The sequence below is a fragment of the Amia ocellicauda genome, chromosome 11 (genome assembly GCF_036373705.1).
Source record: "Amia ocellicauda isolate fAmiCal2 chromosome 11, fAmiCal2.hap1, whole genome shotgun sequence".
Taxonomy (NCBI): Eukaryota; Metazoa; Chordata; class Actinopteri; order Amiiformes; family Amiidae; genus Amia; species Amia ocellicauda.
Genome location: NC_089860.1, coordinates 6478201 through 6491434, shown reverse-complemented (window position 1 = coordinate 6491434; position 13234 = coordinate 6478201). Strand labels below are relative to the sequence as shown.

The following is a 13234-nucleotide window of genomic DNA, read 5'->3' as shown; positions in this document are numbered from 1 at the left end:
GGCTTCTCCCTAAACAATAGAGAAAAGCGGTACAACATGGTCTTGTCTGAAATCGAGCACCATTATATTGTACTGTAAAGATGCAGATGGATATGAAGAAAGTGAAATTGAAAACATAAGAAAAACACAATGCATTAAATCTGACTGGAAAAATATAAAAATGTGCAAAAATAAAGCAAAAACAAGAACACAAACATCTCTTTAGAAGCACCACTCAAATGGTCCCTGTAATGTCGAGAGTAACCCCCGGTCAAAGAACATGAGCCAAAAACAGTAACTGTCAGTCTAGACCCAGGGTGTAAAATTCAGTTCCTAGAGGGCTGCAGTGGTTTTTCTTCTAACTGGAGTTCCCAATTACTAAATTATCACAATTTTCTTTTCCTCATTTACGCTTATTTAAGATACTTAACTTTTTATAAAAAAATAAATGATATCTTAAAATATGCTGCTGAGTCGAGAACAAATTATCTACAAAACGGTTTGGAGCCTGAGGAGACATTAAATTCATCCTTTTCATCCTGGAATAAAAGCAATTCTCTCCCTCTGTCTGTGCATCAAATTTAGTTAACTGTTAATGCAGTTATTGATGTTCAGTTTTAAAATGGGGTTAATCATTGCGATTTGTATTATTTCACCTTTTATTTCACTTAAGTCTAAAGTACTCACACCCTTGATTTGAAACAATGCTACTGGGCAATTTCATTTAGTTTCAGGAATATTAGTTTAACTATATTTTTCTATCAGTGATCTCTTTTCAGAGTTTGCCGAACACAGATTCTACCTACAAGATACTGTAAAGATGTCAGCTGACTGAACCAAGTTTAAGAGCCAATTAAGTAGCTGAGAGCTTAGAGGGAACAGAAAAAATAGCCAGCCAGACAATGCAGCTCCCTGGGAACTAAGTTTGACATCTCTACTCTAGACTAAAACCTCTTAAACCTGAAAAAGAATTGTCAGGCATACAATACGTGTAACGGTAGTCCTTTGGAGAGAGATGGCTAAAGTGAGAGCCAGACGATCTGTCAGGGTGTGGATTGCCTTTGCGTGTGTCACCGAGAGGACCCTGCAATTCACCTGTACAGCTGGCGGGACCTCAGAAGCTCAACAGCCTCGTAAACCTTGTGAATAGAGAGGAGGTAAGAGGCTGCCTTGACAAACTGCTCCTGGAAACACAGCTGCTTCACAAAGGCTTCCACAGTCCGCGACCACACCTGATAGCCAGCTGAAGGGAGGATGGAAAAAAAAAAAAGGAAGAGAGCTTGTTTGAAGGAGGGGACAAAACATTTGACTGAGACACTTGGTCTCCTGAGCCTAACCGCTGGGACTTTGAAAGCCCTGCAATATATTTATGCCACGAAGCATTCTCAGAGATAATGGATATTATCTGATTTGGATATTAGCTTGGTTAATTTGAGTATGCTAAAGGAGTGTTTGACAGAAATGTAATTAACTAATTAACCAACTTAATTGATATATTATGACATGTATAGTAAATAGTTATAGCTAGTGAATACTACCTGGAGTCAAATAAGAAATTATCTTCATGGCTGAGATTTGGCCGTATTTGCATTATTGAGGCAAAGTGTTTAACGATTTCTGCTTGTGAACCGACTTGTTTACGTAAAATAATGATGGTGATTGGTAAACTAAATCTATATTAAGACACTTGGAATAAAGAATTACCTTGTTTTCCACTCCTAATAATAAATAAAAGAGGATTCAAAATCAACTCTAACCCTGTACCGAGCGCTAGATTTCAGGCCTTCTGTTAACATAAGCATATTGACCAGGTGTGTGGAACTGAAGCCCCTTCAATCGGCCCCTTGGAAATCTTAGAATGCTTGTTTGTTAGATGTGTTTTGCACAGTAAACCCCATCCATCTGCACAACATTAGCCAGTAACCCGAGAAGAACAATTTAGCTGTAGGGCAGTGCCAATTTAATAAACTGAGTTTGCTAAAGGAGAATTGCCACTTAGAGATTTTCCAGAGTATTTCTGAAGCAAAAAACATTTAAAAGGAGTACAATTGAAAGGTTAAAATGAGACTAAATAATGAACAATTAAGGTTGAAACAGAGAAAAACAGGTACTTTCAGACAAGTGCCAGAATAACTAACTACCAAAACAACAAATGTAAGTGTTTTGGAATTGTAATGCAGTTACTACTACTTACCCATGGGGGCAATAGAGACTAAGTGATCTGTTAGCTCTCCCTTCTCAGTTGCCATTTGCAGAGCTCCTGTGATATCTCCTTTCCACAGTAACAGGTATATGGCAGAGTCATAGTGACCTCCTTCGATGTGGCTCTTTCCTGCAAGATAAACCCAAAACAGATTAGGAGTTCTGACTAAACGGGATTCAGCTATCTTTTTTTAAATGTATGGTATGTGTTTTAGTTTATTTTACAAATACAAGGATATGGGGAACTTCAGTATAAATCCAGTAGTGTATGAGTAGATTATACAAATGGAAAATGAATGGTCGAAAGTCAGCTATTTCGGTAGCATATGTAAGGTGACTAAACTAAACTAATCAATTTCTTTACTTTCACATGGATTCTGTGATAAAATGTGGAAAAGTCACAGGTTATTCTAAAGCCATCTCTGAATATCAATTATGGTTACTGAATCATTGCTCCTGTACTAGAGACTAATATGTCTACAGTTAGAGGGAGTAATGTTGAACACTAGGATTTGTTTTCCCTCAATGGCTCCAAATGATGTTCTACGCTCACAGATGCGGCTTATTAGGTTCAAGAGACTTCAAGAGTCATATTAAACAAACAAATATGATAAGTGCCAATATTATGGTTATTTATGTTTTTTGCACAATTGAATGGCATGGATTTAAAACTGGCACATACTCCAGTCATTTTAAATAATGGATTACATTAGAACAGGAATCTCAGCCCCTTGCAGCAGTGAGCTTTCAGTAGGTGCAAAACAAATGGGAAATCATCAAGCACCCAGATGTGATTGGGATAGCTAACGCAATTTATTTTAAAGGGATGGTGTTGTATTAAGGTCAAACCTGTGCATTTTAAGTAGCAGCTGTTTTTCCTAATGGGGATAAAAACTAAAAGAAAAACAGAAGCTTGGAAGAAACACATAAAACATTCAGAATGCAAGTTAAGTCAACAAAAGTAAATGCAATGCTTCATTTTAAAAATTTTGTACCATTAATGTACACCTTTTAAAAAAGCGTTGATAAACTTTAACACATTCAAGTTTTCTATTGATATGGGCTTCTAGGAGGTGGACACAAAGTATGTTTTGCAATTTTAAAAGGCTGTATCCAAAGTCTCACCCTCTTCTTCAAACATCTGGTAGAGAGCTTTCCTGTCACCAAAAAGGCCCAGCTGAATGTGGTCCCCAGATCCTGGCACACACTGACTCGGCAACACTGCAGACGGGGCGATAAACAGAGAAATGTCAGAACTCAGTTTAATGGGGGGTGCACGGCAGTGAATGAAGAGTTAATAAGAGCGAAGTTGTGCATCAACATATTGCTCATGAGGAAAAAAGAAAAGTCTGCATAATACAGCCTTTACACAGCACCTTTGTGGATTCGCCTTGACAGCTAAGAGGAAATGGACTAAAGGTTTTAAAATTTTAAAGTGATCAAATGAGGTCAACCGCAGATGTGGTTTAAAATAATAAAAAAAAAAACGTTCAGCAAGCACAACGCAAGGATATAAATTTAAACTTTAAAGTCAGTTCTACACATGATATTTTATGTATTTTTCTGAATCAAGAATAATGAAGGCATGGAGAAACAGAGTAAACCACATTGTCAGCAGTTAACACCCTTGGATCTTGGCACTGAAAAAAAATCACCCCGTTGAAGTCAGGAATTTGAAAACAGATGGAGACAATGACCCTTTAACAAATGTCAAGAAAGTGCTCAAATAAAAGCCTCAATAACATAAAAACTCTTTGTCCACTATTCAGTCCCAGCCAAGGTATGGTCAGGGTTTAGAAGTGAATTCGGTACTCAGAGGAGACCCAGCTTGCCTTTTGAATGTCTGATGGCAGCGAGAGTCAGGCAATCTTGCTGGAGCTCCTCTTTAGGCCTGTGATCCATAGTTGTGCTGAGAGGAAGCAATGAGCGTGGTTTCCTCTTCTTCACTGGGATCTCTGAGTGAAAGAAGAGAAGGAGAAGTGTTACAGTGGCAATGCACCATGTCTGTCAGGGAATAGGTTTATCCCTGCACCCATGCATGGAGATTAAGTCAGGGTGTATTTGAGCACTGAAAACAGGTGGCATGCTATTACACAAGAATCCGTGGAAGAAACTACTACAGCCATGTTCCTGAAGTTAAGTCTATGTCTCTAAACAAATACAGATAATAATGGGAGACACCCACCTTGTTTTTCTCTCTTTCTCTCCTCTTTTACCACTTCTCTTTTAACAAAAGCGAATGCCTTCCCTCCGTTTTGTATTTTTTCAGACACAATCCTATCCACTGGCCGATTAGACTCTTTGGATGCTGCTGGAACAAGAATGAATGGGTTAGGGTTAGCCATATTAATGGTTAGAGGTTCAATCAACTCAGGGCTCTACGCTTACTTTTTTCCTTAGGAGCACTGTGCCCCTAAATTAGGGGCACAGCCCAAGATTTAGGGGCGCGCACATACACACAAAAACAAATTGTGGCACATCATAATAAATGGTTCATATTTAAAATGAAAAACAAAAGAGGTGGTGGTGGGGTGGTGGTGGGGTGGTGGTGGGGCAGTCATATAGGGCACTTCGGGGGGAAAAAAGGGCAGGGGAAAGAAATGGGCAACCCTACTCCCCCCTCTGCATGCCCGTGTAAATACATGCACACACAGCAGCACTGATGCAAACTCAAAACGAAACGCAAACGTTTTCCATTTGTTTTTTCGTTTATGATACAGTGAGGGAAAAAAATATTTGATCCCCTGCTGATTTTGTACGTTTGCCCACTAACAAAGAAATGATCAGTCTATAATTTTAATGGTAGGTGTATTTTAACAGTGAGAGACAGAATAACAACAAAAAAATCCAGAAAAATGCATTTCAAAAAAGTTATAAAATGATTTGCATGTTAATGAGGGAAATAAGTATTTGATCCCCTATCAATCAGCAAGATTTCTGGCTCCCAGGTGTCTTTTATACAGGTAACGAGCTGAGATTAGGAGCACTCTCTTAAAGGAGTGCTCCTAATCTCAGCTCGTAACCTGTATAAAAGACACCTGTCCACAGAAGCAATCAATCAATCAGATTCCAAACTCTGCACCATGGCCAAGACCAAAGAGCTGTCCAAGGATGTCAGGGACAAGATTGTAGACCTACACAGGGCTGGAATGGGCTACAAGACCATCGCCAAGCAGCTTGGTGAGAAGGTGACAACAGTTGGTGCAATTATTTGCAAGTGGAAGAAACACAAAATAACTGTCAGTCTCCTTCGGTCTGGGGCTCCATGCAAGATCTCATCTCGTGGAGTTTCAATGATCATGAGAACGGTGAGGTATCAGTCCAGAACTACACGGGAAGATCTTGTTAATGATCTCAAGTCAGCTGGGACCATAATCACCAAGAAAACAATTGTTAACAAACTATGCCGTGAAGGACTGAAATCCTGCAGCGCCCCCGCAAGGTCCCCCTGCTCAAGAAAGCACATGTACAGGCCCGTCTGAAGTTTGCCAATGAACATCTGAATGATTCAGAGGAGAACTGGGTGAAAGTGTTGTGGTCAGATGAGACCAAAATCGAGCTCTTTGGCATAAACTCAACTCGCGGTGTTTGGAGGAGGAGGAATGCTGCCTATGACCCCAAGAACACCATCCCCACCATCAAACACGGAGGTGGAAACATTATGCTTTGGGGGTGTTTTTCTGCAAAGGGGACAGGACAACTGCACCGCATCAAAGGGACGATGGACGAAGCCATGTACCGTCAAATCTTGGGTGAGAACCTCCTTCCCTCAGCCAGGGCATTGAAAATGACCCAAAACACACAGCCAAGGCAACAAAGGAGTGGCTCAAGAAGAAGCACATTAAGGTCTTGGAGTGGTCTAGCCAGTCTCCAGACCTTAATCCCATAGAAAATCTGTGGAGGGAGCTAAAGGCTCGAGTTGCCAAACGTCAGCCTCGAAACCTTAATGACTTGGAGAGGATCTGCAAAGAGGAGTGGGACAAAATCCCTCCTGACATGTGTGCAAACCTGGTGGCCAACTACAAGAAACGTCTGACCTCTGTGATTGCCAACAAGGGTTTTGCCACCTAGTACTAAGTCGAAGGGGTCAAATACTTATTTCCCTCACTGTATATACTTATATTTTGAATTCAATGTGTATGGCACTAGTTTGCTCATAGAGTATAATGCACCATGCACGCCCTACACATTTAAAGAAATGTGTTAACTTTTTGGAAAAAGTTTAAGGATCTCTGTTAGTTACAAGTTTTAAAATAATTATTTCAGACTTTTTATTGCTTGGTCTACTTTATTGGCTAACCTAGCCGCTTGTTTTTCTTGCTTATTTTGCTGTGTCTGTGTGTACTGCACTGCTGTATTGCATCTGTGTACTGTGTGTCTGTTTTGACTGTTGCTTGAGGTATAATAAATAAAATGTTAATAATGTAGTTGAGGAGGTAAAGAAACGGGCGTAGCTCAAGTAACGGGAAAGGCTGAGTACTTTGTGCAGTTTAAACAGATCCAATGTGCACCAGCTGAGCGTCTCCATCCTGTCTCTCTTCAGTGCTCTGCGTCATTGTCGTGCTCGCCATGTGAGTTCACCTTTGCACATGTTGCAGCAAACTGTCTTCAGTGTAAATTCCATGTCAAGTGCTCCTATACTTTCCACAGGTGCCTCTGCCATCTCTAAAGGTTATTTTTTTAGTAGCTGCGCGCCAGGTAGACCCAACTAATCGACGATTAATTACATTTTATTAGATTTTAATAATCAACTTTATCGCTAAGCTGTTGTAGCCCCGCTGTCATCGAGTACTGTATTGTATCTGTAAGTGTGTTTTAATGGCGAGGCAGCTAACGCCAGCTAGTAGGTGATTGGATATCATGCCAAATTAACTGCTGCAACACTGGGTCATTAACATCATTCAAAGGACTTTTTTGTTGCCTTCTTGGTTAATTGCGACAATCCATAACCGAACTACATTTGCCACATTTTCTACCGTAATAACAATCAGTGCAAAATATCGTTATTATCATAATCATTTCAATGTAGTATTTCCTTATAGAGTTCAAATATTGTATTTGCACTGTGCGCCCAAATTGTATTTCACACTCGCACAACATTATTGTTACTCGCCAAACGCTTGCACTGTAGAGGTCTGAACTTCCACCAAATAATTTTCCACTCACATGATATGACTAGATTTTAAATATACAACATTCTTTTTTTTGACGGGGGGGGGGTTATGTTTAAATAATTTCACCTAAAAGAAAGCATTTCAAGCCAAGATGCTTAAAAGTACAAAATACACAACACAGCTAAGTTTGGTAAATGGCAGATCTTGAGGAGTGAACGAAGTCTAGACTACAGTTTGAACATCTTAAATATAGTGATCTCTACTGCCAGATTTACAACGTTTGTGTCATGTGAGATGTGGGGGGTTCTGAAGCCAATACCTAGGGTTTGGAGTAAAATTAGAACCACCTATAATAAATCCTCTTGACTCCCATTTGACAACATGCTATTTACCACAAACAAAGATATGACTTGTACTGACAATAACTAACAACAATGTCAACCCAAGCCCTACGAGAATAACCCTAATTTTGATACCCGCTATTGGAGTGCTCATTGTGGCCTGAGGTCCAGCCTCTCTCTCTTTCTCCTCCTCTTCCTCCAGGTCTGAAGGCCCCTCCTCCAGTCCCACAGAGTGTCGACCCTCCCCTTCACCGTTGGTAACCTCGCCATCCTGTGGCTTACTGCCTGCTTTGCTTGTCATCTGTTTCTTCTTCTTCTTGGCTTTCACTTTCTGCTGGGATGATCTCTTCTTCTCAAGGTCAATGCCTTTTTTTCCTGACGGAGAGCAGAAAAAATTAAATTAAATCTCCAATCTGATTAAAAGCAGCAGAGCCACACAATAGAGACAAACCAAGAGGGACTTTCAAAGTCTGTGGAAATAGTGCTGTTGTCTGAAAGTAACTGCAGCTTTAAACTGAGAAGTAAAGGTAGATGAGGGAACAAAACACACAAGTATCAACATCTATGTCTTAATACCACTTAAACCTGATTGTGGGAAAACGAAAGTGTGTAGAGGTATTTAGAAAGCAGCTAGACTCCTCTGATAACTGCCCAGTTGTTGTTGTTTTTATGTACTTTTCATGTACTTAAACAATTTCCCATTGGGACAATGTGGACGGTCTACAATGCAGGCCTACTATTTCCACCCACGTCTTCAAAAAAGGCTTTAAATCCATTGGGGAAACAAAACTACTGGCTGGGCCCTGCGCTATGAACAACACTCACAGAACAGCGGGCTGTGGAGCTCTCCATACTGATTCAGCTATTTATACATGGTGATCAAACAGGAAAGAGCATCATGTATTGTTCTCATTCTTACCTTTTGGAGGTTTGGTGTGCTCCTGCTTTGACACGGCCCACTCTTGTACAGTAAAATCATCGCCTCCCGTCCAAACCACATCGGGGTCTACAGGAGACCACTGAACACACAGCAGACGACCTTTGTGACCCCTGTAGTTACACACAGCTTCCTCCTGCGGCACATCCCACACCTATGGAAATACAGCACAGATTTGTGGAAATATGATTTTTTTATTTAAAAGGGCCAAAGTAATTGGCTGGTACCTCTTCATGCATGCCTTTTGCTTGTGCGAAGTAAACTACCTTTAAGAAATGGCTTGTAATAATGCACATATCTCTAACAAGAACCTGCAATATGTGCTCCCTATTGACACTAATTATAGAAAGTGAAAAACTGGAACCACTTTATTTCAACTGCAAAAAGCAGAGTAGTGGTTTTTCAACTTCAAAGTCTTCAAGGAATGAAAAAAAACATCCTTTAATCCTTAAATGGAGTAAGTAAGTATTCTCACAATTATTAAAGGAGGTTCCATCTTGAATTAACCAGTTCTCTTTTTATAATTCAGACATTTGTTATACATCACTTGGAGAGCAGGAAAAACAAACAAAGGTAATCTTGAATTGTAAAGACCAATGTCAGACAAAATTCTGTTGCACGATTAAAAATATTTTTAAGGCTAAACCACTGAAGCTGATAAACAATAAAGTTCACAATGTATAATTAAGACTATCATTTAATGAATCATTTTGCAGTCAGTTATCCAAATAGTAACCTTTTGCTTCAGTAGTTTAAAAGACATCCATTTCAGCATCGCAAGCAGAAAAACAGAAGTGCTCAGAAGAAGAAATTTCAAAACCCCTTCGGATCCAGTTAATCAAGCTGGTCTTTTAGCCTTAATGGATCCAATTTAAAAATTCAAAGCGCCTCCTTGAGGAAAATGTGTACAATTTGGTGAATTGCTCTATTACTTTCATTTTCTGCCACTCTAAATGACGTATCGATATGCAAAAATGTCTGACTCAGCTTCTACCCCGTAGAGCTGCCCAGATCTTCTCAAAAATAAGAGGTATTCACTCATTAAAACAAGCTGTAATTCACAAATCAGAATGCTATACCTCCAGTTCAGGTCTCTAATGTAGATGGCACTCTGCAGAACAGTGAATACTTGAAACTAGGAGCCTGAAAGAAATCTATTAATCTGTGACTCACAATAGAGATCAAACAGTGGACAAATGCACAATATAACCCTAGCTGCTCCATACCTTCCTTTTTACAGAGTAGGAATTTTACACCCCTGCAAGCACAAGTGGCGATGATCAGTGCTGCGCATATTAGTCATTAGAATCATCCTCGTACTGCAACAAGTGTAGCACAGCTAATAATTAAGGTGCACATCAGTGTGTAAGCAGAGATGTCATATACTCACATTGATAATTGTATCAGTGTGAATTATAGGACATTTCTGCTAAGATTGTGATGAAATGCGTGTCCAGTATCCATTCTAGTGTAATGCTGTGCATTTTGTTGTGTTTGTTACGATATTTCACCTGTGCCGTCCCATCATAACAGACGGACACCAGCCTCCCGTCATGATGAGGACTCCAGGCCAGGCTGGTGATTTTTGCCGTGTGTCCCACGAGGCTTCTGTAGGGTTCTGTAATCAGGGCAGGGCTTTCTGGTGGAGACTCTTTTGAAAGAGACAGAAAGGAAAAATGAACCAATTCCTAATCCGCTATTTACCAAACCGACCTGGGCATACAAAGTGGATTATAGGAAAAGGCTACAGAAGCGGGAAGATTAGTCTTCAGCGAGTAATAACTTCTTCTTGAAATGTTCCCCACCCATGCCGCTGGTCTCCAGTACCCAGACAATCACAATGATCTTGGGACTTAAAAGCACAATGCAATATTAAAATTGCTTTGGTAAACACAGCCCTTAGCAAACTCAGCAACAACCAGCATTTGTTGTATCAACATAGGAATTGTCAATAATAGTAAATAATACTATTAGTCAGTATTATATCAGTATTTATTTGTATTTGATACATTGCCAATAACCCACCCTTTCTTCAGGAAATCCCAGTCAAAGTCTGCTAATACAATTCCCAGAATCCCTATGAGCCCTAACTTCGAGTGAAAGCTAGTATTTCCACTAAGCAGAACCCCCTCCCCTCCCCATTCTGTAAATATAACAAGCAATACTTGCCTATTACAGTCTTGAGGTTGTGCACATACACAATTGCGTTGCTTGACCCGGAAGCTATCAGGTAACCGAGATCTGATTGGCTGCCGTGCTCATGATGCCAGCAAATGACATTGATGATCTTGTGGTGCTGCTGAATGGTGCACAGCAACTTGAGATTTGGAGCTTGAAACACATCTACTGACCTGTGGGATACAATAATGTAAAATCAAATGGGTCAAATGCACACTGGAACCATAGCAGATCTGTTGTTTTCAGTAGTTTGCAATCAATAAAATGCAAAACTTTGCATTCAATCTGATTTTAACAGGAACAAGAGGGTACAACCTCCCTTCAAATAGAGTAGGTGTTTTATTAAGAAAAGAGAAAGGAATAAAGATATGCAGACACCCACACAAGCATCAAAATGTACATCCTGAGAAGGGTAACAAAAACCATAAATAATTGCAGGTGTGGTTGCAATAGTCACCCTACTACAAAATAAGCTAATAATCAAATAATGAATGTTTAAAAAAAAAAGTATTGAACTAGGAAACTTATTGATTGCATATCTAGTTCTTCTGTACCTACTTTGAATATCTGATCACTGAGAAGAGGAAAAAGTCTCTACTTCAAGTTAACATGTTAAGCAAACAGTGTGACACAAGTTCAGTGAATGTCTATTTTCAGCCTAAAATGATATCCTCGGCTTCTATTCAGTTGTCATTTCGAAACCAGATATAGGCGAGTCATTATAATTAACCTTTGGTGATCCACTGTTGGATTAGGCCTCCCTGAGATGTTTCCACTTGTTTTGATCCTAAACGTCTCTGTTCCAGGTTACACCAGGTAAGCTATGATCTCTGGTCAGTTCTTCTTGCAATGTATCTGGCTCATTGCTATTTTAACTCAACATTCATTCATTGCATTCAACATTCAAACTCACCACTCTACAAATACCTGCTGTTTACCATCTGCATTTGCTGTTCTGTGTCCTGGCGTTCCTGTTTTGGAGGTCTATGTCTACAATCAGCTTTGCATTTTTAATTGTTTGTTTATTGCTTGTCTGTCTCCGCTGTTCAAAACTGTGACTCTAAAATCCCAGCAGCTTCTAACCTGCTGGAGGTGGAGCAGACAATAATATCATCTGGCCGTGGCTGGGACGCTCTTTACATCCAAGCTTGCAATGTAGCGCTCATTCTACATTCAAACTCCCCACTCAGCAAATGCAGACAGTAGACAGCAGGTAATTGTGCTGTTTTGTGTCCTGGCGTTCCTGTTTTAGAGGTCTGTGTCTGCAATTAGCTCTTTAAAGGCGCAGCGAGTGGCTGTGCTTGTCCGTGTTTTGTCCTGCCTTGTCCTCCATCACCTGCATTTTTGCTGACCAGTTTTTCTCCAACCTGGACTGATAATTAACTACTCTGGAAGCATTGTGCATAACCAGTTCATTTTCTTTCCCCCTATATCCTAGTTAAACTAATCTATTCCCATGCCTCCCCCCCATTTTAGTTTCGACCCTATTGCTAATGCCCAGACTCAGTGTGAGTTAGTCTGTCTCATCACTTCTCCTCCCTTTTTCCCCCCTAGGTATCCCCACCCTCTGTTCCTGTTTAAGTGAGAGCATTCAGGATTTCACCAATTCATTGGGCTCTGTGAGAGAGAGTCCTTCACCCATGTGTCTTCCATACCCACCTCCCCTTCCTTCTATCATTATACACTTCACTCAACTTCTCCTTGCCTCTGGCAACTGAAGTTACTCTGATCACTACTCCTCCTTGGTCCTTTTCCCAGACCCCTTCATGTACCCCCCTTACATTTCCCATTCCTTCCGATCTCTCCCTGCCGAAAAGTGATCAATCTCCGTCGTTCTATTCCCTCCAACCTGATTCACCTTTCCCTTCCAGTAAAACCTCCCCTTCCCCATCATCACCTGACCTCCCAAATCCCTGTACCTCTCCCCCATCCCTCCCTAATCAAACTGGGCCTGTGGAACGCATGCTCAGTATGTAACAAACCTGCAGCTACCTTAGATGCCTTCCTCTCCCTCCACCTTGATGTGTTTGCACTCACCAAAACTTGGATCTCACCACACAACACGATCACCCCTGCTGCCCTCACCTTCTCAGTCACCACTTTCTACCATACTCCACGTCCGGCTGTTAAAGGCGGAGGTATTGGTCTTCTTACATCCTCCTCCTGGACCCCTACTTCTTCTCCCGCAAATATTACCACCTTCCCTTCATTTTAGTATCAACTCACTTCCTTTACCCTCCCCCACCCCATTATCTTCCTTGTTATCTATGGCCCCCTGGCTCTTCCTCCACATTCGTCGATCACCTCGACTACCTCCTGTCCTCCCTCACCCATTCATTCTCCTAGATTTCAGTCTTTACCTACAATGCTCCCTCATTGATTCTGCCCTTCCCCTCACCAACTCATTCAACCTCCTGCTTCTCCCCCTATTCACACCTCTGGCAATACCCTTGACCTTATTGTCCTTTCTGGCCGGACCTAGC

General features: G+C 40.8%; 1 protein-coding gene across 4 annotated transcripts in view; it reads right to left on the bottom strand.

Moving 5' to 3' along the window:
* gemin5 (gem (nuclear organelle) associated protein 5) overlaps positions 1–13234 on the bottom strand; it is a 37469-nt gene that overhangs the window by 6241 nt on the left and 17994 nt on the right. For 3 of the 4 annotated variants that reach the window (XM_066716462.1, XM_066716461.1, XM_066716464.1), the window contains 9 exons: positions 10743–10924; positions 10085–10224; positions 8556–8727; positions 7772–8011; positions 4367–4492; positions 4014–4136; positions 3307–3402; positions 2174–2311; positions 1075–1222 (listed from right to left, as the gene is read on the bottom strand). In XM_066716462.1, coding sequence (XP_066572559.1) covers positions 1075–1222; positions 2174–2311; positions 3307–3402; positions 4014–4136; positions 4367–4492; positions 7772–8011; positions 8556–8727; positions 10085–10224; positions 10743–10924 — 1365 coding nt within the window. The remainder of the gene's footprint in view (positions 1–1074; positions 1223–2173; positions 2312–3306; positions 3403–4013; positions 4137–4366; positions 4493–7771; positions 8012–8555; positions 8728–10084; positions 10225–10742; positions 10925–13234) is intronic. The other variant, XM_066716463.1, reaches the window with a different exon arrangement.